Raw genomic sequence first — 24,973 nt, forward strand, 5'->3', positions numbered from 1 at the left:
ATGGTTGTCCGGGTGCTGCTCCTCTGCCTGCTGACCTTTCCAAGCTGTAAGTGTGCAGGGTTTCAGGAGAGGGACCCAGGCATGTCATCATGGGATGTATGAATGATGGTGATGTTGTTTGTCCCCAGGTGTCCTGTCCCAGGTGCAGCTGAAGGAGTCAGGACCTGGCCTGGAACAGCTCGCACAGACCCTGTCTCTCACCTGCACTGTCTCTGGGTTCTTATTAACCAGCAATAGTGTGAGCTGGGTCAGCCAGCCTCCAGGAAAGAGTCTAGAGCATATGGGAGCAATATGGAGTGGTGGAAGCACTAATTATAATTCAGCTCTCCAATCCCGAATCAGCATCAGCAGGGACACCTCCAAGAGCCAAGTTTTCTTTAATATGAACTATCTGCAAACTGAAGACACAGCCATGCATTACTGTGGCAGAGACACAGTGAGGGAACTCCAGTGTCAGCATGCACAGAAACCTCCCTGTAGAGACATACAGAACAACCAGGGGGTGCTGAAGAACAACAGTGTCATCGCAGGACCTGTAACAGTTACTTCAGAAGTTCTGTATTTGCAACTATTTGGGTGCTAGAAATTTTGGTTCTCCAATTTCACACAAGGGAACCCTTAGTGTAGAATTTACATGTTATAGTCTTTTAATCTTGCTTTTTCTTGTACAATAATTACCTGTGTTCCCCATAATCTTCTAAAATATCTAATTACTTATTATCAGACAAGTCAACAAATTAATTTTATATATTCCATACCTATATTTCATGTGTGTGTGTGTGTGTGTTTGTGTGTGTGTATGTGTGTACTTCATCAAGAGTCTGATATTATGACACTGTTGACTGTACATTGTGAAAGACAGTTTGGAAATCTTGAAGAATCTATAATTCATCCTCTTTAATTGTAAGAGAGAAACCACAATTCTCTGAGTTAATGTATTTTCCAAAGTTACCTTGGAAAAGGAATCATCCACGTTTCCTACTTATAAACAAATATGACACCATAAAGTATGAAGTTTTTATCCTTTTTGCAAGACACTATTTTTAAACATCATGGTGATTATTAACTTGCACCTTGAATTCCAAGCTAATGATTGCTCTATAGATGTACTGTATATACTCAGACCAGAAAACTCACAGCTACTGTATGCTCATCTCTTTGCAGGAGCTGCCATGTAAGCTGATCCTCACTCTGACACTGAATAACATGAAGGTGGACCCTTTGTGTTCAGCATTGCTTGGAGTTGTTCACTTCACTGGCATGTCTACTCCTCTGATAATTCGAGGAATCTAGGCATTTTGGTCATCAAAGTTTGGTCGCACACTGTTGGCGTCACTGTAAGAGCTTCCAGAGAATCCTCAGCCTAAGTTTAACACATTCTCTTTTCCTTTTTACAGTTCCTCAAGTTATGATCAACTAGCATGGAGCCCACAGACCACATTGCTTGTCTGAATGATACTTCTCCAGCTCACAATAAAACACCAGACTATTCCATTCATCAACGTCAGAGATTGACTTTTATTGAGTTTTTGGACCTAAAATATATCAGAACCAACAGCTCTCAGTTCTACTCACAATGATTTCACTTAAGACCAAGAATATAAAGAGCATATTATAGAGAGTCTAACCGTTTGTATTAAATCACTTCATATATGCATATTAAGGTAAGTAAATTATTGAACAAATAGGATCAGTCTAAGATTTCCCCCTGAAACAGAGCAAAAGTAACAAGAGTGTATGGAGAGATCTTTGAAATTGTCCTCTTTTCAGTGTGCATAGTGATTCCCACTAGAGAAATATAAAGACAAAGGATGCCCAGGTGATACATGTGTACAACCCAACAACAGAACAAGTGTTTTTACAGCATGTTCCATGAAAGGGTAGGAAAAGAATGAGAGGTATTCCTGTAATGATTGTCCCCAATTCTATTTGATGAGATATTGTCACATTAGGGTGAAGTAACAGGTAAATTATGTGAATAGATATTTTATAAATCATATGTAGGATTATCTACAAGTGGATTTTTAAAGCAAGTGAAAGACCTTTTCAGTTCTTATTTGAATGGAAAGGTAGTGCCAGATAAAATGGCCAACTCCTTTATTTATATTCAGCGCAATGGAACATATATATGAGGAAAATTTGAAGCTGGGGCCTCATTCTGCTCAGGAAAACCATCCAATCCCTGATCCTGCAGATCCTGTAGAAGAGATTAGCCAGGGATTTCAGGTCTATCCATTCAGTGATAAACACTAAACACTGACTACTCACCATGGAATTGGGTCTAAGATGCATTTTTCTTGTCCATGTTTTACTAGGAAATTTGTGACAAAGTAGAGATGCTGAGTGTGTGAGTGGAGTGCGAAGGAAGATGGACCTCTGTACCTCTGTGGCAGTTTCCTGACCAGAGCCTCGGTGTTTGCATGGCTCCAGTGATAGTTGCAAGCTGGTGGAGCCGGATCATGTTTGTTGCATAATGTAGTCAGCCAGGCTCCAGGCAGGGACTGGAATGGGTCTCATACACATAAGACTGGTGTCTCAAGACATATGCAAAGTATGTAAAGGACAAATTGCCCATCTCCAGAGACAATTCCACTCATACTCTGTACCTCATAATGGATTGGTGAAAGTCAATGACACAACCATGTATTACTGTGTCAAAAGTTCACATTGAGAGGATTCTAGTATGAGCCTAGACACACATACCCTGCAATGAGTCCTTATGAAGATAGGGGACAGTGAAAGATCATGGAAATCAGAGACAGACAGAGCAAGAGAAAAGGGACATGAAGGGCTGTACTCCCTCCATCTGGGCTGCTTCTGTGCATCACAGAAGAGTTTCCCATAAAATCTCTCTACAATATAGTGTGTAGGCCTATTTGAATTGTTAAAATATTACTCAGTATTTTCAACTGTGCTGTATAGATATAAGTATAGAGTGTACTCAGATCCAAATCACATGGAGACCATTAACAAGGGAGGAAGTGAGGAAGTGACTCTACTGTGGGCACCAGGATCAGATTACAAATCAATTTAGGGACTCTGAAGAGTTGGTTCCACTGGGACCACAGCTGATTCATGTTAAACATAAAGGTCAGGCGTGTTCAGTTATCTATGTGTCCTGGAAATCTTTATATGCCATCTAGTGTGCATATCTGACAAAGCATTAATCTGGTTCTATATCTTGTCATAAGATGTGTGGAAAGCCATTGATCCTTGGAAGTCTCCTGCAGCAGGAGGAACCATACAGCAGGTGACAGTATTTGGTCTTAGGTTTCTGTACGAGGCTCCTGGGATACTCACCAGGAAAGGTTTATTTGTGTCTCACCTCTGTTCCTTAGACAGCAGTTGAATTACTCTGTTGTCTGGGGTTTTCAGGATCTTCTGTGTGTGTGCAACTTTTCACCTTTAAGTAAATATATTAATTTGATGTTTATCAGTACAGTCCATCAAATTTACCAACACTAAAGAATTTTCCTTTTAACACACATTCACTCCTTCTCTTGGGCTTTCTTCTTCACACCCAGTCACTTTACATTAGTTCCCTTGAGGATGAGGTGTGTGGTTTCTACATGGAAATTACAGGCTCAGGTACGTAACTGCATCTTTTAAATAATATTATTAAGAAAATATTATCCACATTATTCAGATCTCCACTAAATGGATGAATCTTCTCAAAAGCAAATACATTATATTAGATATGTATCAATTTGAAACATTAAAAATAGGAAAGAAAGGAAATAATTACTGCTTGTACCATTTGAGAAACACAGAGAGGATAGGAAGTGGGTGGAGAAGCTGTGAGTGTCCAAGGAGCAAGAGGAAGGAAACTGAGAGGAACAATCCTAAGACTCAGTGATCCTCTTGACTTCTAGGGGGTGATTAAAGGAACTATGCTCAATGCACAGAGGCCATCTGGGACCATGTCCCCAGGAATGATCTTCCCAGTGTCGCTGAGGAGCTCAGATGCCATGAGATGGAGGATGTGTTCAACACAAACACACATTTAAGATATGGAACAATGACTGTCCTAATACTGAAAATAAGTGACTGCTGGATAATCACCCCCCCAAAATATATATTATGTATGTGCTGAACACCAAGAAAGATGACAAGGCACTGCTAGAGGTGTGTGATAGAGTTGGTGCTGTCTTACAGATGCAGTGGAGGCATTACAGTTATGAGCATACTGTAGGAGCAACTTGCTGCAAATAGCGTGAATAGGATGGCTGGCTCCCCAATGGTAAGATCTGTATCCACCACTGCCACTCATAGCACAGTGTATGCACAGAGGAATAAGAGACACAGCATGTCGGTGGCCAATGTGAAAGAAGTCCTGGGTGTTCTCTGGAATCTTACTGAACAGGTTGTTCGGAACTTCTGATGATTCACATCACCAAAGCGTATATAAAAGCCCACAAACCCTGTACTTCTCTGTGGTGGTCTTCTCCAAAAGCAATCTATTCACAGTGCTAAAGCATGCCCTGTTCTCCACTTCTTGTCATCTTTTATAGTTATCTGTCTTTTTACTACTTCATTCAATAGAACCAAAAAGCCTAGCTTAATGCCATTGCATTTTTTGAAGTGCTACAAAAAGCTGATGTTCCTACACCAACCAATGCAATAAGCATATTTAGGGATCTACTTTTCTAATGTGCTTCAAGTTGTAAGGACAAAAGGAGAGAAACATAATAGAAAGAGATGGACTGACAGAAATACAAACTGAACACAGCAGGTAGCAAGACTGCTTTCCATCTATGGTGACCCTGAGTTAACAGAGGAATACTCTGTGATCACTGACATGGAAGCAAAATCAGTGTCGTGGGTCTCCTCTCAGGTAAACATTTAATATCACATGCACAAATTGGATTTTCTTGGTGAGTCACAAGAATAACATTAGATTCATTGTCACAGCAAAACGATTTTAATTAGAACCTTGATACTTATTTCACAGCAATGAAAGGCTGAAGTGTATCACATGACCAAATTGCATCGCAAACAATTTGCTGCAATTTGCAGAGATATGCACTGAGAATGTGGTACACTGTTCTCTCTTCACAGCATGAGTGTGGATCTGTGTTTTGTGCCCAAGGCCAGCACAGTGTGAATCATACAATTTCCTGTTTATATGTAAGTGGGAATCCAGACAGAAGCAGATTATTTTGTCACCAGCTCCTCTAAGAAGAACAAGGCAAATGACAATCACCTGAGTCAAGAGGGTAAACCTTGCCCTGTGCCTCCTTTTATCCTCTCAGGATCCTCCCCCAATGCAAAACAGCCCCAGTCTCAGGCTGAAAGGCCAAGCCTAGCTGAGCAGCCCCATCTCATTCTCACTCAGCCTCCAACAAAGCATGGCTGTCCTGGTGCTGCTCCTCTGCCTGGTGACCTTTCCAAGCTGTAAGTCTGCAGGATTTAAGGAGAGGGAACCAGGCATGTCATTATGGGATGTAAGACTAATGGTGATGCTGTTTGTCCCCAGGTGTCCTGTCCCAGGTGCAGCTGAAGGAGTCAGGACCTGGCCTGGTGCAGCCCACACAGACCCTGTCTCTCACCTGCACTGTCTCTGGGTTCTCATTAGGCAGCTATGGTGTGGACTGGGTCCGCCAGACTCCAGGAAAGGGTCTAGAGTGGATGGGAATAATTTGGGGTGGTGGAAGCACTAATTATAATTCAGCTCTCCAATCCCGAATCAGCATCACCAAGGACACCTCCAAGAGCCAAGTTTTCTTAAAACTGAACAATCTGAAAACTGAGGACACAGCCATGTATTACTGTGCCAGAGAAACACAGTGAGGGAACTCCAGTGTGAACCTGTACAGAAACCTCCCTGTAGAAACACATAGGAGCACCAGGGGGCGCTGAGGACCAACAGTGCTATCTCAGGACCTGTAACAGTTACTTCCGAAGTTCTGAGTTGCCACTATTTTGATGCTAGAACTTTTGGTTTTCCTCTTTCACACAAGGAAATCCTTAGAGTACACTTTACTTGTCATAGTCTTTTAATCTTGTGCTTTACTTGTACACTAATCATCTGTATTCCCCCATAATATTTTTTTTTGATTTTTACGAGACAGGGTTTCTCTGTATTGTTTCAGAGGCGATCGGTCCAGCCCGGCCTCGAACTCACAGAGATCCACCTGCCTCTGCCTCCCGAGTGCTGGGATTAAAGGCATGTGCCACCACTGCCCGGCTTCCCCCATAATCTTATGAAATATCTATTTTCTTCTTGTTATCAGACAATTCACCAAATTGATATTATATATTCATATATACATTTCATATATATATATATAAATTTATACGTGTGTGTATATATATGTTTGTGTGTGTGTGTATGTGTGTGTGAATGTATGTAGTTCATCATGATTCTGACATTGTGACACTGCTGACTGTAAATTCTGAAGGACAGCTTGGCAACTTTACAGAATCTATAATTCATCCTCTTTAATTGGGAGAGAGAGACCACAATTCCATGAATTAATGTATTTTCCAAAGAAACCATCCAAGTTTCCTACTTATAAACAAGTAGGATCCCTTAAAGTGTGAAGTTGCTATCCTTTTTGCAAGATCCTATTTCTAAACATGTGCCTCATAGAGAATATTATCTCACACTTCGAATTCCAAGCTAATGATTCCTATATAGATGTTCTGTATATCCTCACACCAGAGAACTCACAGCCACTGTGTGCTCATCCATTTACAGGAGCTGCCATATAAGCTGATCCTTGCCCTGACCCTGGGTAGCATGACAGTGGAGTTGTTCACCTCTGAGGATTCTAGGAATCTAGTTAGCTTCGTCACCAAAGGTTGGTGCACATTGTTGGCATCACTGCAAGTGTTTTCAGGGAATCCTCAGTCTAAGATGAACACATTCTCTTTTCCATTTTACAGTTACTCAAGTCATGGTACATTAGCATGGAAATCACAGCCCACACTATTTCTCTGAGTGACACTAATCCAGCTCACAATGAGACACCAGAATGTTCCGTTCAGCAGTGTCAGATGGCAACTTGTATTGAGTTTTTGGAAGAGCCAACTCATACACTTACTTTGGAAATAAGTATGGAGATTCCTAAGGAAAAGGGGAATAAGTCTACCACTTGATCCAGCAAATGCACTCTTAGGCATATACCCAAAAGATGCACATTCATACAAGGACATCTGTTCCACAAAGTTCATAGCAGCATTATTTGCAATAGCCAGAACCTGGAAGCAACCTAGATGACCCTTAACTGAAAAATAGATAGAGAAAATGTGGTACATTTACATGGTGGAGTACTATTCAGTGAAAAAAAACAATGGAATCTTGAAATTTGCAAGCAAATGGACAGCACTAGAAGAAACCAACCTGAGTGAGGTAACCCAGTCACAAAAAGACAAATATAGTATGTACTCACTCACATATGGATATTAGATATGGATCAGGGGAGTTACTGCCTACAAATGTCATTGTCAGAGATTTTGGGAAACAGGAAGGCCCCTAAGAGAGATATGTATGATACCCCAGTGAAGGGTAATGAGGCAAGACATCTTGAGAAGATTAGGAGAATGGGTGGGGAGAGACACCCAGAGAAAAGAGAGAGGGAGAAGAGAAGGGGAGAAGAGGACAAGGGGGAGCAGGAAGGTTGAATCGGGGGAAGAAGAGAAGAAAGCAGGTTGAGAGAAATCATAATAGATGGAGTCATTATAGGTATGAGGGGAGATTTGGAACTAGTGATATTTCCAGAAATCTACAAGGTTGATACCAACTGACAAAATAAGCAATAGTGGAGAGGCTAATTTAATGCCCTTCCCTGATAATAAGTTTGGCAACTACCTTATATGCCATCTTAGAACCTTCACCCATTGGCTGATGGAAGCAGGGGCAGACATCCACAGCTAAACACTGAACTGAATTCCGGGAACCCAGTGGCAGAGAATAAGGATTGATGAGAGAAAGTCTGAAGAATGGGTTGGTGAAACCCCAGAGACAGCTGACCAGAACAAGGTGGAGATCTTGGAGCCAGACTGATAGCTGAGAGCCCAGCATGGGACTGATCAAGTCCCCCTGAATTTGGGTGTCTTTGAGGAGGCTTTGGCAATTTGTGGGGCACTGGGTAGTAAATAAATATTTATCCCTGGCATACATATAGACTTTGGCTTCTCATCTCAAAATCAGGGATGGTCTCTCACCCTGAACACATGGGAGAGGGCCTAGGCTTTGCTCTGGATGAAATGACAGACTCTGGAAATCCCTTATGAAGAGCCTCACTCTCAATGGTGAGGCAAGTTGGAATTGAGTGGGAGGCTGGGAGGACTGGTTGGGGGAGTAGGAGGAGAGGAGGGAGAGGGATCTGGGATTCATATGTGAAGCAAGCTTATTTCTAATTTAAATTTTAAATAGCTAATAAAATTGTATCAGAGACAAAACATCAAAAAAAAAGAACTCACCTGTGCCCATGCGATCCACATGCCAATAGCAGAAGTAAACAAAACTGATTTTGATTTTAGAGCATAATCTGAAATATTCAGAAAATTATTTGGTCCTTATGTCTCGCATTCCCCTAGTCCAAACCCTTGATTGCCTCTGACATAAGAAATTTCCTCTGTGTACAGGGAGCCATCATGATGCTCTGATGATCATCCTGGGACCAGTATGCTGCAGGGAGTCAGTGCTTTATCAGGGGCACCAAATCTCCATGGTTTCAACTGTATCCTTAAGCAGTTGCACAGAAGGCCAGAGAGCACTTCCTGTGAGCCCTTGTTTCCTCTCGCAGCCCAGTTGGCAGAGGAAACTGTAGGATCTTGGAGCTGGCAGTTGCTTACATCCTTTTACAAATCGCATTTGGGCTTTGAGAACATGCATTGTGCAGTACAAATGTGTGGTTTATGTGCCCTGCACTCTGGTACTCATATCTTTCATTACCTATCCCATTCCCACTGTTTATGTTTTGTTATAATTGCCTGTCCTTAGTCTACACTATCAGCACAGACTACTGTCCACATTCAAACAGCACTGCTCACTTTAAGTCAGATGTGCAATGTCTCCAAATTTATTGTTAGTTATAGCACTATAAGAAAAGTATCAAGATTTTATATTTTAGGGTTATATTGTTCACATGAGTTGATTTATTAGTTGATTTTTATTAAACAATTCTGTTATCAAATTCTTATGATTCTGATTATTTGACCATGTCTGTGTTTGGGTATGTGAACAAGATTGTAAGTGCCCAGTGAATCCGAAGAAGTTAGCTCCCCATGCAAGCAAAATTCTATGTGGTTCTGAGATACTTGATGTGATTGCTAGGAATCAAACTCAGATTTTTTGAAAGTCAGTAAATTAGTTTAACTGCTGACCCTCTCTTCAGGTATCTGAACTATTCTTTGTTATGAGACTGGTTCACTAATTTTATTTTAATAACTTTTAATTTGTATATCCATATAGGTACATTATTTCCTCCAAACCTCCTCTTGGAACTCCTTGCATTTTTAAATTCGTAACATTTATTTCATGACTTATGTAAAATTAATTAATAGTTTTAAATATAAATGTAACTTATTTCTAACTGCTTCATCAATAACGTTTGGACACTTATATGAGTGCACAGGACCATAGGAGTTCAAGAACAGAACATATTTAGAAGCAGAAGGCAAGAAAGGACTAATGCAGAGGTTTCAGTGTGCCGAGGTAAGTTTTCATTGGAAATGTTAAAATTCCTAACTAGCAATATGACAGGAATATCATGAATAGAATTCAAAGGCCACTATAGAGACTATGAGACATACAGGTGAATATGTCCCTGTACAGACTCAGCATAAGCAGAAGCCTTGGGGGACTACACAACCAGTGTGAAAACATAAACACCAGACACAGAAAGAACCTTAGTGTTACCCACCTTGAGTCTTGGATTCTTATGTATTAGATTTAAATTCAGTTTTGTTCACTCCAGGTTAAATACAAATGAGCCATATGCAAATCCCTTGTAGTAGAAATCTGAGGCTTATTCCCCTCACTTTGCAAGGGAGTGCCTGATTAGTCTCACGAAACTACTCTACCTCAAACTCATGCATCACGGAGTGCGCATGGAGACTCATTTTCCTGCTGGCAGCTGCACAAACTGAGGCATCAGAACCCAGAGCTGAAGGGTAACCTGAAGCAGTTCTATAACCTCTTACTTACCCATGGTGTCTCCACAGGTATCCAAACACAGATCCAGCTGGTGCAGTCAGGAGCTTAGATGAGGCAGCCTGGGTATACAGTGAAGATATCCTGCAAGGCCTCATGGAATATGGAATGCAATTGGTGAAGCAGGCACGAGGACAATACATAGAGTGAATTGGATGCATCAATACCAACACTCGGAAGACAACATATGCTGACAAATTCAAATGACAGTTTGTCTTCTCCTTGGATACATCTGTCAACACCACATACCTGCATATCATCAGCAGCTTTAAGACTGAAGAAATAGCCATGTATTACTCTACAAGATACACAGTGTGAAAACAACATCCTAAAGGTGTCAGAAACAGTGAGGGAAGTGGTTTTTCTGTGCCCAGACAGGAACAGAGAAAATATGCTGCCCTCCACCATCACTAGGATTATGACGTTAGTAATTAGACACACAGTAATTAGATCTCTGTTTTTTGATTGACTATTCCCAGCTCTTTGTTGACAAACAAGTCACATGAACAGGAGGGAGACATTGTATAGCATCATTAACTTGGTATAAAACCTACAGGTAGCCACGCGTTGCTGGCACACAACTTTAATTCCAGCAATTGAGTCTCAGAGGCAGGTGGATCTCCCTGAGTTTGGAGCCAGCCTAGGATAGGCTCCAAAAATACACAGAGAAACATTGTCAGAAAGAAACAACCTACACTTATTATAACAAATCTTCATATAAACGCAGTAATATTTGACAATTGATTTGAAATCATGTATTAAAACAGTAACATCAACATCTATTATGTTGTCAGGAAGTTAAACACTCCAGTGATCTAATGCTTACAAATGAGACTACAAAGAAGGAGAACACAGCTCTGCCTGGAAGTGCTGGCCTGCACACAGCCCTGTTGACAATAAACATCCACAGATACCTCTGTTCACATTAGGTCTTCATAGATGACTGGCAATGAATGTCTGTATTTGAACATAAAACTCACCTGTACCTCAAGAACTGAATATTTACAGGAGCTCAATTACATGGTACAGTGCAATGTAAAAACATAATAGTAGAATATATTCAGAAATCATCAATCGAAAAATAATAAAAAGGAAATTTTAAACATAAGAGTAAATTTTAAAAAGAAATCCTGTCGTAATAAACACTAAATTTGAGCCTGGAATCTGGATTTTCAGCTCTGGTAGATTAGACATGTTTGTCATGATAACTTGTCAGCACTCAGGTCCAAGGATTCTTTCAACTTCACTGAACATTTCCATTTGCAATCTTAATAATTATTCCTGTCTTTCTAGTACTTTTTTTCAGGTGAATTTATTATACTTCATAATACAATCTTAATTGTTGCAAATTGTGATTTTCTTATAATTTCAAATGTCCACCACAAAAGGTCAGTATTTGCTTCCACAGAAATGGGCTCCTAATGTGATAATTTATAAAATCCACACACTTAATTTATTTGTCTATTTTCAGTCTTCTCTCTTTTTTATTTTCCATAGAAAAGTTCCGACATATTAAAACAGAAACATGGCACTCCATTTTAAAATTCCCCTATGGTACTGCAATACAATTTGTAGAAACATTGTGATACATACCTTGTCCTTACAATATGAGATATCAGGGGATTTATCTGAGGGGTTTTATTTCTCTAAAGAGAACATCTGTGCTGACCGTGACGACATCCCTTTTGCAAAACATGGGTTGTTCCCTTTGCCAAAGATCATTCTGCATCAAAAGTTCTAGCTGTGTCCTCAAGCAACTCATCTCTCCCTCTCTCTGAATCTAACTTCCCAAGCTCAGCATCCTCTTATTTCAAGGCATGTCCAGGGTGCTAATGATTTTCAGAGATTTGATTAATTTGCTAAATATGCTCTTAGAGGAAAGCAGCCGTAGAAAGGCATAAGAGAACATCTCTCAAAAAAGCATGTTTGGATCATCCTTTATACATATTTGCTTCTTGCAGGAAAATGTTAATCCATGAAAATAGGCTGCATATCAGGACGTGGATTCCCTTGATTTGACATAACCAGGATCATCATTTAAAGGCATTTCACTTCCATAAAAGGTTTTCTGGATTTAAAAGTTTCTAGTTTTGCATAAAACTTAATTTTATATATCTGTGTATAAATTTACATTAAACTAATTTATGTCCATGTTAATTGAGAACAGGTTATGAGATTCTGCATTATTATCTGGTCTAAAGTTCTCTGTCATTCAGGCCCAGGATACTGCCCTATCACCTTAAATCTTGAGAGGACAGGGATCTACATAGACACAGCATCATCTCTAACAGTTCATTATTGGTCACATTTGTTCTATAGAGCATCTGATTTTGTATAAATGCTGTAGTGCTTGATAATTCCAAGGGTTTGATTGTACTACAAATGCTTTATCATTGATACTTAATCTTACATGGTCCTCTATCAGACAGTCCCTTCATATGATAAATAAGAATGTCAGGTCCTTCAAGCAGATGTACTCTATGAGGAGTGGGGGTTAGGCATGAACCTCCAAACAAACATTATATTAGCGACTGTAATTGCTAGTTTCTCTTTGGGACAGGGTTACCTGAATGTTCTCAGGGGGGGGCTTGGTGCAGGCTCTAAGCACTCTAAAATTCTCCTGTGCTGCCTCTGGATTCACAATCAGTAACTACTGGATGAACTATGTCCTCCAGTTTCTGGGAAAGGAACATGAGTGACTTGCACAGAGTAAAAAAAATAATTGTGCAACTCACTACTTGTAAGAAAAGAAAATTTATTTTTTGTTTTCCCTTTAGCACCTCCTTTTATATTGAAAGCAGGCATTTTTACTAAACAAGTTTTACTGTGAGAGCAGCTATATCTCAGAAATATGATGAAAATATACTTTAATGTATAGTTTTTCAACAAATGAAAAGCGTTCATTTTACTTTACAAACCCATAATTTATTAACTCATGGATCTACAAAAAAAGAGAAGTTTCATAATTTACAATAGGATAAATCTAGACATGTGTGAATCTCTGCTCTTCCTCAAGTTTCCTGCACATCAAGTTTTCCTTCAGAGATATTGTAAATCCATAGGGTGTTCAATGAGTTGTGGACTCAAGAAGGGTTACTGAATAATAGACAGTACACTTACCTCTTAAGTCAGGATATTTGTCATCAGGAATACAGATGATTAGAGGCAGTGATAGCACATGACTCTAATCACAAAACTTGAGAGGCAGAAGCAAGCAGATCTTTGTGATTTTTTAGCCAACCTGGTCTACAAAGTGAATTCCAGAAAACCCAGGACTGTTGCACAGAGAAAACCCTGTCTCTAAAAACCAAGAAGGAAAGAAAAGAAGTGTCAAATCTGGTGAATGTACAAAGAAATTGAACCCTTAGTGTTGCTGTTAGGGAGGTGACCTGGGACAGCAATCTCAGAAATCAGTGTAATCTTCTTAATAATCAGAAATAAAATTTCAGTATATTCCATTATGCCACTGCTGGGCAATACTTCTGAGGGGCTGAGCAAGTCATCAGCTATGACTTTTGGTAGAGATTGGAGGAGCAGTTTTAGAGAGTGGCCAGAAAGAGGATTTCTTCACTACTAGCTGGCTTCCTTATTCGCATTTAATGTGTTGTTCAATTAAATAAAGGAAACCTTTGAGAGACCCTAAGGAGTTGTGCTGTCCTGAAATTACCAATAAAACAGGTTCAGACCTTAAGTCATTTCTTTGAACCTTTGTTACTTTCCTCAGAAAACTACAGAAACAACAGGGCCACAATCCAGAGGGGTCCAAAAATAATCATGTAGTTGGTTTCTCTCATAGATAATAAATTTATCAAGAGGAAAAATATTATTATTCAACATGTTCTTTACATTTAGGATATCATTGTTTCAAGATTTCTCATCCTGCGACTTTATTGAACAAACTGTATGGATGTGCCACATCTTCAAGGTGTGCAGATATATGGAAGGGCGCCTGAACACAATCTAAAGTCCAGGAAGGAAATGCCTTGGTAGTCCCAGATATGGAATCTGTGCTTCCTTTAAACGTATTAAAATTAAAGATGATAGGGAATTCTCAGTAGAGGAGACTAAAATGGCTGAGAGACACGTGAGAAAGTGATCAATACACTCCTATACTGCTGGTATGAGTGCCGACTTGTACAGCAACTTTGGAAATCAGTATGATGATTCCTCATGAAAATGAGAATCAGTCTACCATAAGATCCAGCAATTCCACTCTTAGGCATATACCCAAAAGATGTAAATTCATAAACAAGGATATCTGTTCCACTATGTTCATAGAAGCATTATTTGTAATAGCCAGAACCTAGAAGCAACCTAGATGCCCCTCAACTGAAGAGTGGATAGAGAAAATGTGTTACATTTACATAAAGGAGTACTACTCAGTGGAAAAATCAATGGAATCTTGAAATTTGCAGGCAAATGGACAGCACTAGAAGAAACCATCCTAAGTTAGGTAACCCAGTCACAAAAAGAGAAACATGGTATGTACTCACTCATTTATTGATTTTAGACATGAATCAGGGCAGCTCCAGCCTACAATTCTACTGCCAGAGAGTCTAGGAAACACAACTTTTATTCAGTGACTGATGAAAAAGAGGCAGATACAAACACTGAAATGAACTCAGAATCGAGCATCAGAAAGAGAGAAATGATGGGCAAAGGAGTTAAGACTGGGCAGGTTTAACGCATAGAAATTGTTGACCTGAACAAGGGGGAGCTCCTGGACTCCAGATTGATGCCTGTGTGGAAAGCATGGGACTGATCCAGGCCCCTGAATGTGGGTGTCAATGAGGAGGGCTAGGTAATCTATGGGGACTTGGGTAATATTTATCCCTTGCGTACAAATAGACATTGAGTGCCCATGATACAATATGGGATGCTCTCTAAGCAGGGACTCTTGGGGAAGGACCTAGGTCCTGCCCTGGATGAAATGGCAGCTACTGGAGATCCACCATGGAGGGCCTCACCCACCCTGGGGATGGGAGTGGAGACTGGGTGGGGGACTCGGGGACCTGGTGGGGAGGGCAGAGGAGGAGGGTAGAGAGAGTGATCTGAGATTGACATGTGAAACAAGATTGTATTTAACCTAAATAAAAATAATAATAATTAAAAGAAAAAGAAAAATAATAATGAATAAAATACAGAAAAGAATCAGACACAATGATAGCCATATTTCTTTTTTTTAAACTGCTTTATTGAATCTTTGGGGGTTTCACATCATGTACCCCAACTCTATTCACTTCCCTGTCCCCCCATACTCCCCTTTCATCCCTGTTGCATCCCCCCACAAAGGAAAACAAAACAAAGTACACAAGCAAACAAATCCAAGAACAAAAAATTTCAACCAAAACAGAACAAAAACCAAACCAGAAACAGACAAATCTCTGTTTCTTTTCTCCTGCCTCTCCAACACCTCTTCATCCATCCTGATGGCATTGGAGGCTTTGGTGTGTCATACAGTACACCCTTTGTCCCATCAGCTTGACTGGAGAATGTTCATTGCAATAAGTCATTGGTCTGGTTCAAGGCCTCTGGTTTTTAGTACAACTTCCTCACTGGATCTTCACTGGAACTCCTCTGGGGTATCCTGTGCCTGGAGATCTTGAGGGTATCATTCTACAGGACCAGTCCCTTCATGAACTCTAGCAGGTCCCAAATGGGGTAGATGCTAGGGTGGGTCAACCCAAGGCTCAGCTGTAGGCCTGGGTGTTAGCCAAGCATACTTACTCATTTCTTTGGATGAACAGTTTTAAGTTTTTGAAATTTTATTTTGCTTTTATACACATACACATGAGCACCTGCATTCATGTATTTGCGCACACAAAACACATATGCATGTACACACAACACACACATGTACCTGAACACATGTATGTACACACATGTGCTTCTGAATGTATCTATGCATACACACATCAGAAGATGACTGATAATTTATTTGATTGGATTTTTCATAGATAGCAATTATTACTCGTTTCCAGCCAGAAACATGTACTGGTGTCTGTATATTTCAGGGCAGCTTATTTTTTCAAGTAAGCAAAGGAAAATATCTTTTCAAAAAAACATGAAATAGAATTTATTTTCACTTTACTTACCAAATAACCTGCCAGCAGCAACTGATCAGCCTTCTTGGTGCTACTTTTTTCTGTGAAACCAATTGCACTTCAGGCTATGAACAAACTTTAAAAGTATGTTTTTTGATTCATGGAGCCCTGTCTTTTCTGTGTCCATTACCCCCCACCTACTTCTCTTTCCTGCCTAGCTATTGGCTTTTCTGGCTCCTTATTAGACAAATCAGGTGTTTCGGATAGGCAAAGTAACACAGCTTTACAGAGTTAAACAAATTCAGCATAAAAGAATGCATCACATCTTTGCATCATTAAACAGATATTCCACAGCATAAACAAATGTAACACATCTTAAACTAATATTCCACAACAGTTCTGATTGGTCTTAGATCTTTGTGAGAGCCGAGACTGTCTTACTCTTCATGTGCTCTGCTCTGAGCACTCAAAGTCAGATGTGTTTCAAAATATGATTTACTGAAGGGTGAAATAAACAATAATATAAACATATTTTAATAAGGGGACCCTAGTTAAACTGAGGTCACACCCCCTAAGCTAATAGGTGACTATGTTTCTGTTTGACATGGACTCTCAGGTGTCACGACCACCTCGACCAGCAAGGAAGACGCGACTCAGGAATCCTTCTCACAAGCAGTTTATTCAGGACCTTGAACAAATCTTCTGACCCCAGGGAGTGCCCGCCCACAGCTTAAAAAGGCCCTTGGGCGGCCAACCCCGGTAAGCCATGTGGCGACAGCAGATAGGTCCACATACGAGGAAGCAAGCCTGATATCCAGCCTTGACCAAATAAGGAGTTGTTTATCACAGAGAGCACTTGCTGTCGGGCTAGCAGAGGCGGAAGCCAGTACCATCTTAAGGGTGCGGCACTTCGCAGCTCTCTACAGTTCCCCCTTTTTTATTTAAAATGCAACAGGCAAGAGTAGAAGTCTGATCTCTGACAATGACAGGGACATTGTACTGATTTTTGTTTGGCGTCATCCACCCAACAAACATCAGACCCATCCGATACCCTTATTTCCAGAGGCGGGACTCTTGGGTACCAACCCGCATGCAATCAGACATGCTCTTCTCTGGGTCATTATTAGCTGACTCAGAGTGCAGTGCTCTGCCTCGCATCCTGAGCATATTTAATTAGTTCTTAAGGTGGCTAACCATGCCTGTGGGGGACTGTCCTGCTTCAATAGCGGTAAAGGCCTGAATGATCATGGCTGCATTGTGTCTTTTTGTGTGACTCTAATCTTACATAGAAACCACAAGCAAACCAGGGAGACCAACACCAAGAGACCTGTTAATGCTCCTATACCCGCCCACTCCTTAAGATGGTTCATTGTGGAAGTCAGCCAGGACGATAATCCCGATGCAAAGGAAAGGTCCACTCTGGTAGAATTCACATGAACCACTGCCAGCCTCAACTCCTTCAAAGTATCTTCAAATTTAAGTGACCAATTCTGTAAAAGAAAACTGGACAAATACTTGGACAAATTTGTAGCTTTTGTAAAATTGGCATACTAAACATATAATCCTTGCATTTTCCATTCGCAGCCTCCAGGTGCCAAGATTGCCACTCACTTCTCCTTAATTTGGCAGTGATTTTCCAAGCCTTAATGGCTATCTGATCCACCTGTTCAAACACCTGTCCTGGATATCCTGTCTGTATGTTTGCAAATCTACCTTTTCATTGCTGGAAAGGGGCACTGTTCATACCATGGGGATCATGACAATAGTTTGGAGTTCCTCCTCATTCTCCTCGGAGTCCGTAGACTCTGAGTCTTCTAGAGCTGAGTACATCTTTCTTTTCTGTTTTCCTCCCTTTTCACCGTTTGCCTGCTCTGATCTCTCCTCTTGTAATTGTTCTAAAGCATTTCTCCCCTTTGTAACTGCCTCACTACATTTCTGATCCTCAAGGCAACTCTTTACTAGTCTCCAGACAGGCCGAACACCACCTCTGAGCATTTGAAATAATTCAGCAGCATTTATCATCAAGTGTACCTTAGCAGTTGTTCCTTCCTGAGCAATCAAAAAAAAAACTGAAAAACACAATAGTATACAGTATCCAGAATTTCTGTGTGTTTTCCATATTGTTTCTCAGTTCCATGTAAAATCAAGATCTCTCCCTAACTTTCAAAAATCTTAGATTCTTAGAACGAAGCAGCTCATTCAGAGCCAAAAAATTGGGTGCAACTGAGAAGCGCCCATAGCCAAACTAACAATGTTTTTACTTTTGGTTTGCTGCTAGCCAAACTAACAATGTTTCTTTTAAGCTTATAATGTTTCTTTTTAGCTTTTACTTTGGGTTCCCTGCTAGCCAAGCTAACAATGTTTTTACTTTCGGTTTGCTGCTCCAAGAACCATTTGTCCTGCTCTCTCTTTACCTACAGAGAGGAGCAAACCAATTGCTCTTGTCCCAGTCCTTTTTTTGCCCCGCTCTTGTCGTGGTCCCTTTTTTAGTCTAAGATTCTTTGATCGCAGCAACTTGTTGAGTGCCAGAAAAATTGGGCGGGATGTGGAATTACCCATGTTTTAATAACAGTGAAAAGAAAACCCAAAAAATAAAATTAAATACCACCCAAAGGGCCAAGAAAAAAAATACCCTCTGTTTCACTTTTACTCCGTCTGCTTTGACGCGGCTCTACTACTTTCCCTTTTGTCCCGTCCGCTTTGATGCGGCTCTACTACTTTCGTTTTATCCCGTCCGCTTTGACGCGGCTCTACTGCTTAGCTTTCCTGTCCGCTTTGACGCGGCTCTGCTGACCGTTCTCCCCTTCTCTATGGGTGAGAACAATAATCCCACTCTTTTCGCGGATCCCCGCCTTACCTGGGGACTTACCGGTGCACCCCCTGACCGCCGTGAGTTCTGAATTCCTTTCTTCGTATGAGCGTCCCCGTACGGGCCACCAACTGTCACGACCACCTCGACCAGCAAGGAAGACGCGACTCAGGAATCCTTCTCACAAGCAGTTTATTCAGGACCTTGAACAAATCTTCTGACCCCAGGGAGTGCCCGCCCACAGCTTAAAAAGGCCCTTGGGCGGCCAACCCCGGTAAGCCATGTGGCGACAGCAGATAGGTCCACATACGAGGAAGCAAGCCTGATATCCAGCCTTGACCAAATAAGGAGTTGTTTATCACAGAGAGCACTTGCTGTCGGGCTAGCAGAGGCGGAAGCCAGTACCATCTTAAGGGTGCGGCACTTCGCAGCTCTCTACACTCAGGGGCTTGAATAAATGAAAACTAAGAAACAAAACCAAAAATCTCTTTATATTATTAGGTAGTAAACAAAATGGAATTCAGATAGCCATATTTCTTAAGGAAATGGAGTGGTGTCCACCCTCCCTACTTATAAAGTCTAGGCTGACACCCTACATGCAAATGCATCTTCAAGCTCTCAGTCAAATCCCCTCCTGAGCTGTCGCAGCTCACATCTCTCACAGGAGGCTGGCCTTTGAGAAAAGGGTGTATATACTCGAAGATGAGACTATTTTTCTCTACTCTTCCTGGTGACAGCCCATCCTGGTGAGTGTGAAATTTTCATACATGTGTCCAAGAGGAGTTGTGACAGCATGTGATTGACAGAATTGACTCTTCTTCTCTGAAGGGGTTCTGTCCCAGATCCAGCTTCAGGATACAGGATCTGGCCTGGTGAAGCCATCACAGTCGCACTTCCTCACTTGCTCTGTCACTGGTTACTCCATCACCAGTTGTAATGACTGGAGCTGGACCAGGTAGTCCCCAGGGAAGAAACTGGAGTTGATGTGATGCATAAGTAATGGCAATGGCACAGCTAAAAGAACCGCATCTCCATCAACAGAGAAACATCCAAGATCCCTCCTGCAGCTAAACTCTGTGACCACTGAGGACACAGCCACACATTACTGTACAAGAGATGTACAGTGAGGGGATTTCAGTATGAGCCCAGACACAAACCTCCCTGCAGAGGAGCTCTGGGCCACCAGTGGTCGCACAGTGCTCACCAAACCCAGGAAAGCTAAAATCATAGCAGGGAATGAAAAACATCTGGTTTCTTCTAAGTTTTCTTCCCACTCCCTAAGCACAGAGAGCACAGGGGTTCTTTTCTCTCTCTGATTTTGAAATGCTGAGTTTCTGTAAAGTCACATTTGTTTGTATCTCACTATGATTCGAGACAGCATAAAGCATAATATTTTGTGTCCTTTTTTAAATGTAGCCATCTTTGTGAAAGTCAGCTGACCTAGGTTTTGCAGTAGTTGTCCCATTAAAAAGTCAGTTTTACTCTTGGTTCTCCATTCCTTCCACCCTCAAATACATCTGCATGACATAGCACTTCCTGGAGTATTGATAGGAAGCAGTTTCTGCTGTGACTAACAGATGGTCCAGATATTGTATGGGCTTCACACATCACTGCAGCTGTATTAACCACCCCATAAGCTGGGGCAGAAATTTCCTGAGGTGACTTGTACATGGCTGAGCTATATTGACTCTGGTATTAGGTTGTTACTCACTACCAATGCGGGGATATATTTTACAAAGTGTGCTAATATTTGCATTGTGAATAAAAGCATCACATTAAACAAATCCTCATGTGTTTACACTGACAGTTATTTTTTAACTGTGTCAAGAAGAGGCAGATACCATACTATGGACAACTGGAGAAACAGTTCATATTTGGGAGTTGAATTACAGCATCAACATTGCTAAAGATACCTCCAGTAGGCAAGGTTTCCTAAATGAACCATCTGAAATTACTTACTGTGCCAGAGACATGGGAGTAGACTTCCATGTGAAGTCAGACACAAACCTCAATACAATGGAGCTTGGGAACAACACAGGCACTTAAGAACCGATGAAGCTACTCTAAAATATTAGATGGCCCTCAGATGACAGGCAGTTCTGAACTGACACTATGTCCTTCTTTGTAAATGGAGGTATGTCTGTTTACATTTTAGAATGTATTGTTTCCTCTTCCTGTTCAAATAATCTAGAGAACCCTTGGCCATGTCATATTCTATCACAATTAGTACAGATTTCCATTCTACTAAGCATTTATTATTTCCCAATGGAATGTATCTGTTTGACACTTGCTGTCAAATGGCATAAACACAAAAATAAAACTTTTTTGATTTTCAAAATTGTTGTAATTTAAGGCTTGGTGATGATACACTCAGTTGGAAATCACAGGGAAATTTGAATAATCAGAAAACTTTTGTATTTATTTCCAATCATGTAGAGTAGAATACACATATTACATCAATAAATGTTATTACCTCACATAGATGAGAAAGCAAATTGTCTGCTGTCTCCCACTTCCAGTGTGCAATTTGTTAATACTCTCTAGTAGTATACATGTAATTCACATTTTTACACAATTATATTGGAAATTTTGCATCTTGTAAAGATTAATTTGCAAACCAATGTCCCTTGCAATGATTCATTTGAAGGTGTTCCTTATACCCCATCTTGTGGAAATTCTGAGTTACCATTGTGCACATGCCAGGTGATATCATCTAAGGTTTATGTTCTATCTTCCTTCCATTGGCAACAGAGTACCTTATCTAAGTTTTCTGATTGTTGCTGCTGTTTACTTGTATCCATTGCCTACATATTTACTGCTGTGAACTATTTGATGCAGCTGAACGTTGGAAACCTGGATTGTTTGCCTGTGAGTTAAAGAAGAATCAATGGGAGAAGTGATGGTTGATATTAGTTCAGGGTTAATGATAACAGGTTTCAGGAATCTGGAAAAGTAAAAGAAAATCTGCTTTTCCAAGCCTGAGCCTTCTCTGAATACTATTATAGTGATTTCAGCTAAGTGCAAAGATGTTTTAGTGAACAAACATACTATACTTGTGAGATTACCTATATCAGGAAAAACACAGCTCAATGTACACCACAGTGTGAAGGTGAAAACCTAGGGATACACTGTCTGTTCCCTATCACAAGGGTGAGGTCAGCCAGTCAGCCATCATTGTTCCCAGTGATATATGATGACCACAATCATCCTGCAGGTTGAGCAAACTCAGGACACCAAGAATATTTTATTTAAATTCTAAATATCTCCCAGGTTTACTAAAGAAAAAACATAAATGTATAAGCAATACATAATGAATGAAAAATGACCTGTTTCTGCTTTTATTTGGGCAAACAATTCTTCAACAAACATATGAGCCCAGTTGACACAAATGTTGAAGTGTCTTACTCACCAAGTTGAGGGTTTCTGATTATGGTCAGTGAGAACTGAATTTTAAACAGGCAAGGATGGAGGAGACACAGCAATACTGAAGCTGTGGCAAGTTTATTGCTAGCAATCTGATAAGAGTATAAAGAGTGTAAGGACAGCACGGGGCACAATGGAACTGGTAATCATTAGATGAAAATCAAATAAGGATTGAAGGGAATTCCATATTTTATCTGGAGTTCTTAAAGTCCATTAGCTGAAGAACATCTGCTGCAATTGATATGTGAACTCTACAATTTTCACACACAGCAAAAATTCGTTCTTAAATTTTGCATACACTAATTTTCTTGTTTAAATATTTATTTATTTTTATTTTTATAAAACATGTTTTCATGAATAGTATTCTGATGATATTCTATGCCCAATTCCTCTCGGATATTTTCCATATTCTTACCAGAATGCCACAGTGTGTCTTTTTCTGTAATGAAAGTAAACAGATATTCAAATAGAAAAGGATTTGGAAAAAGAAAAAACGGCATCAGAGACATACACCTGAAACATGCTTAGAAAGAAAATATTAATATCTAATATATGTAGGAGTGAACCCCACAAAGTTATCTGCCCATGATGGTGGGGACAAGTAAATTAGCACAGGTAGAAATAAAAGGAAGCGAAAGAAAAAAAGTACCTCCTCTTTTGGAAGCCGGCCACATTTCTGAATCCCAGCTTGTGTGATTCTCTTCTGGTAAATAAATATATTGTATTTCCTATTGACTATCATCATTAGAAAGGAACCCCCCAAATGCAGTTGAATGGATTCCTTTTTAATTCTGATGATAGCCCTCAATCTATGCTTAGGAGTGTTTGACTTCTCTGTTAGACTCCCTTAGAGAAAACTCATTCTTTATTTGAAAGATGTAATTGTAGAAAGTTTCTGGCATACATGTACACTTTTCCTTTGTACTCTGGAATCCAATCTGCTGAGTAACCATACAGGTACTTGTTTTCAAATACAGGAATTGATTCTACTATGACACAAATTGTCTTCATGGTGAATGAGAGAGTATTTCAGGTAGGTCATTACTCTCATTGTAGCATTACCAGCAGAGTCACATAGATTCTAGGAGCTAACTTTACTTAGATCCTTCTAGGGGAGGCTTCTAACTGCCATAGGAGATGGTCTCCTGGTACTTGTATGTGGTTAACTGATAGGAATAAACTCTGAGTCAGGAAACACACTTGCTGGTCCCATTGCCCCTGTGACAAAGGCTCTGCATAAATATAATTTGGGTTTTCCATTTTGCTAACTCATGTAAAAATATTGATGTCATTTAAAAAGTTGAAATACTAAATACAAGATTGTTTCCCTCTGTGTTTTCTTTGATAGAACATGGTTTTCAATAGATTTAACTCATTCCCATGTAGGAATTGCTCTGAAATGTTTGTAGACAGATTTATTATCTCTCAGCAATCTTGTACAAGTCACAAAGTTGTCCTAGGAATCTTGTGTGACTATGATTAATCATGTGCTGAGTATGGAAGCTTTGATTATTCTTGAGAAATCCAGGTATCTCCACAAAATCAGCCTTATGAATCTTGAATGGGTGAAAATCTACCAACAACCCCACATTCACACAAATCTTACTCTGTCTGCAGACAAGGAAGCCCCCTTTCCTTTCCACCCTGCCTGATGATGATGGATGCATTACACCCATGGTGAGGGTATAAGAGATTATTTATTGTGGGACAGAATTTCCAAGAGGAATTGGCAACCAAGTTTAGTCTCAGCAGCTTTCTGAGAGAGCATGTGCCTCTCTCCTAATACTTTCATCCACTCCTGTACGTACCTCTAGCCATGCCCAAAATGGGCTTGCTCAGTTACATGGGTACCTGGATCTCTCCCTATAATACCCTTTTTACTCTAAAGAAATGATTTCAAGTTGAAACAAATCTAAATTGTTTCAACATACAAAATGTCTCCAACATATATAAAACATGTATATATAGAACATGATAAGGATATTTATGCAGCAAACATCATGTATAGAAATAAGACTTCAAACAGAATGATGACTTATGATGAACAAATTATACATCAACAGATGATATAATCTACCTATATATTATCATAAGAATATCTTTTTATCTAAAACTGAAAATCTGAAAGAGATGTCCAAGTCTGAACATGTCATTCCAATCCCAAACCTAAAGAAATGAATACTAACCCTTAAGCAAATGTAAATTATCTTTTAATGTCAATAGTAGGGAAAGGAAGACTAGTATACTCAGAATTGCTTCCTGATGAAATGGAAAAACGATAATATCATGTGATTCTGTAGGAAGAAAATCTTAGAGTAGTGAAAGTCTCGAGTGGACCAGCTACAACATTTGTACCCAGTCTCTGTTTGTTGGTAGATGCTTTATTGAAGTTTTTGATTGAAGTTCTTAGCTTTATTGAAGTTCTTGTCTGAGGCTCTTGACGGAGTGTAATAAGAATGTGTCGCATCTCAATTAGTAAGTCTGTAGTTGTCTAGAGCAGTATAGTCCCAAACCAGTGTCAGGGTGATAATCTTC

The 24,973-nt window shown here is 40.1% G+C and overlaps 2 gene segments (V, D, J or C); both read left to right on the plus strand.

Moving 5' to 3' along the window:
- Positions 1-1,293, plus strand: LOC106020978. The segment is given in 3 exon segments: positions 1-46; positions 129-535; positions 1,165-1,293. Coding segments are annotated over 3 exon segments (582 nt in total).
- Positions 1,294-5,270: 3,977 nt separating this feature from the next.
- On the plus strand, positions 5,271-5,791 carry LOC106020996. The segment is given in 2 exon segments: positions 5,271-5,394; positions 5,477-5,791. Coding segments are annotated over 2 exon segments (360 nt in total).
- The last annotated feature ends 19,182 nt before the right edge of the window (positions 5,792-24,973 follow it).

This window comes from Mesocricetus auratus, unplaced genomic scaffold (genome assembly GCF_017639785.1).
Source record: "Mesocricetus auratus isolate SY011 unplaced genomic scaffold, BCM_Maur_2.0 Super-Scaffold_15014, whole genome shotgun sequence".
Classification (NCBI taxonomy): Eukaryota; Metazoa; Chordata; class Mammalia; order Rodentia; family Cricetidae; genus Mesocricetus; species Mesocricetus auratus.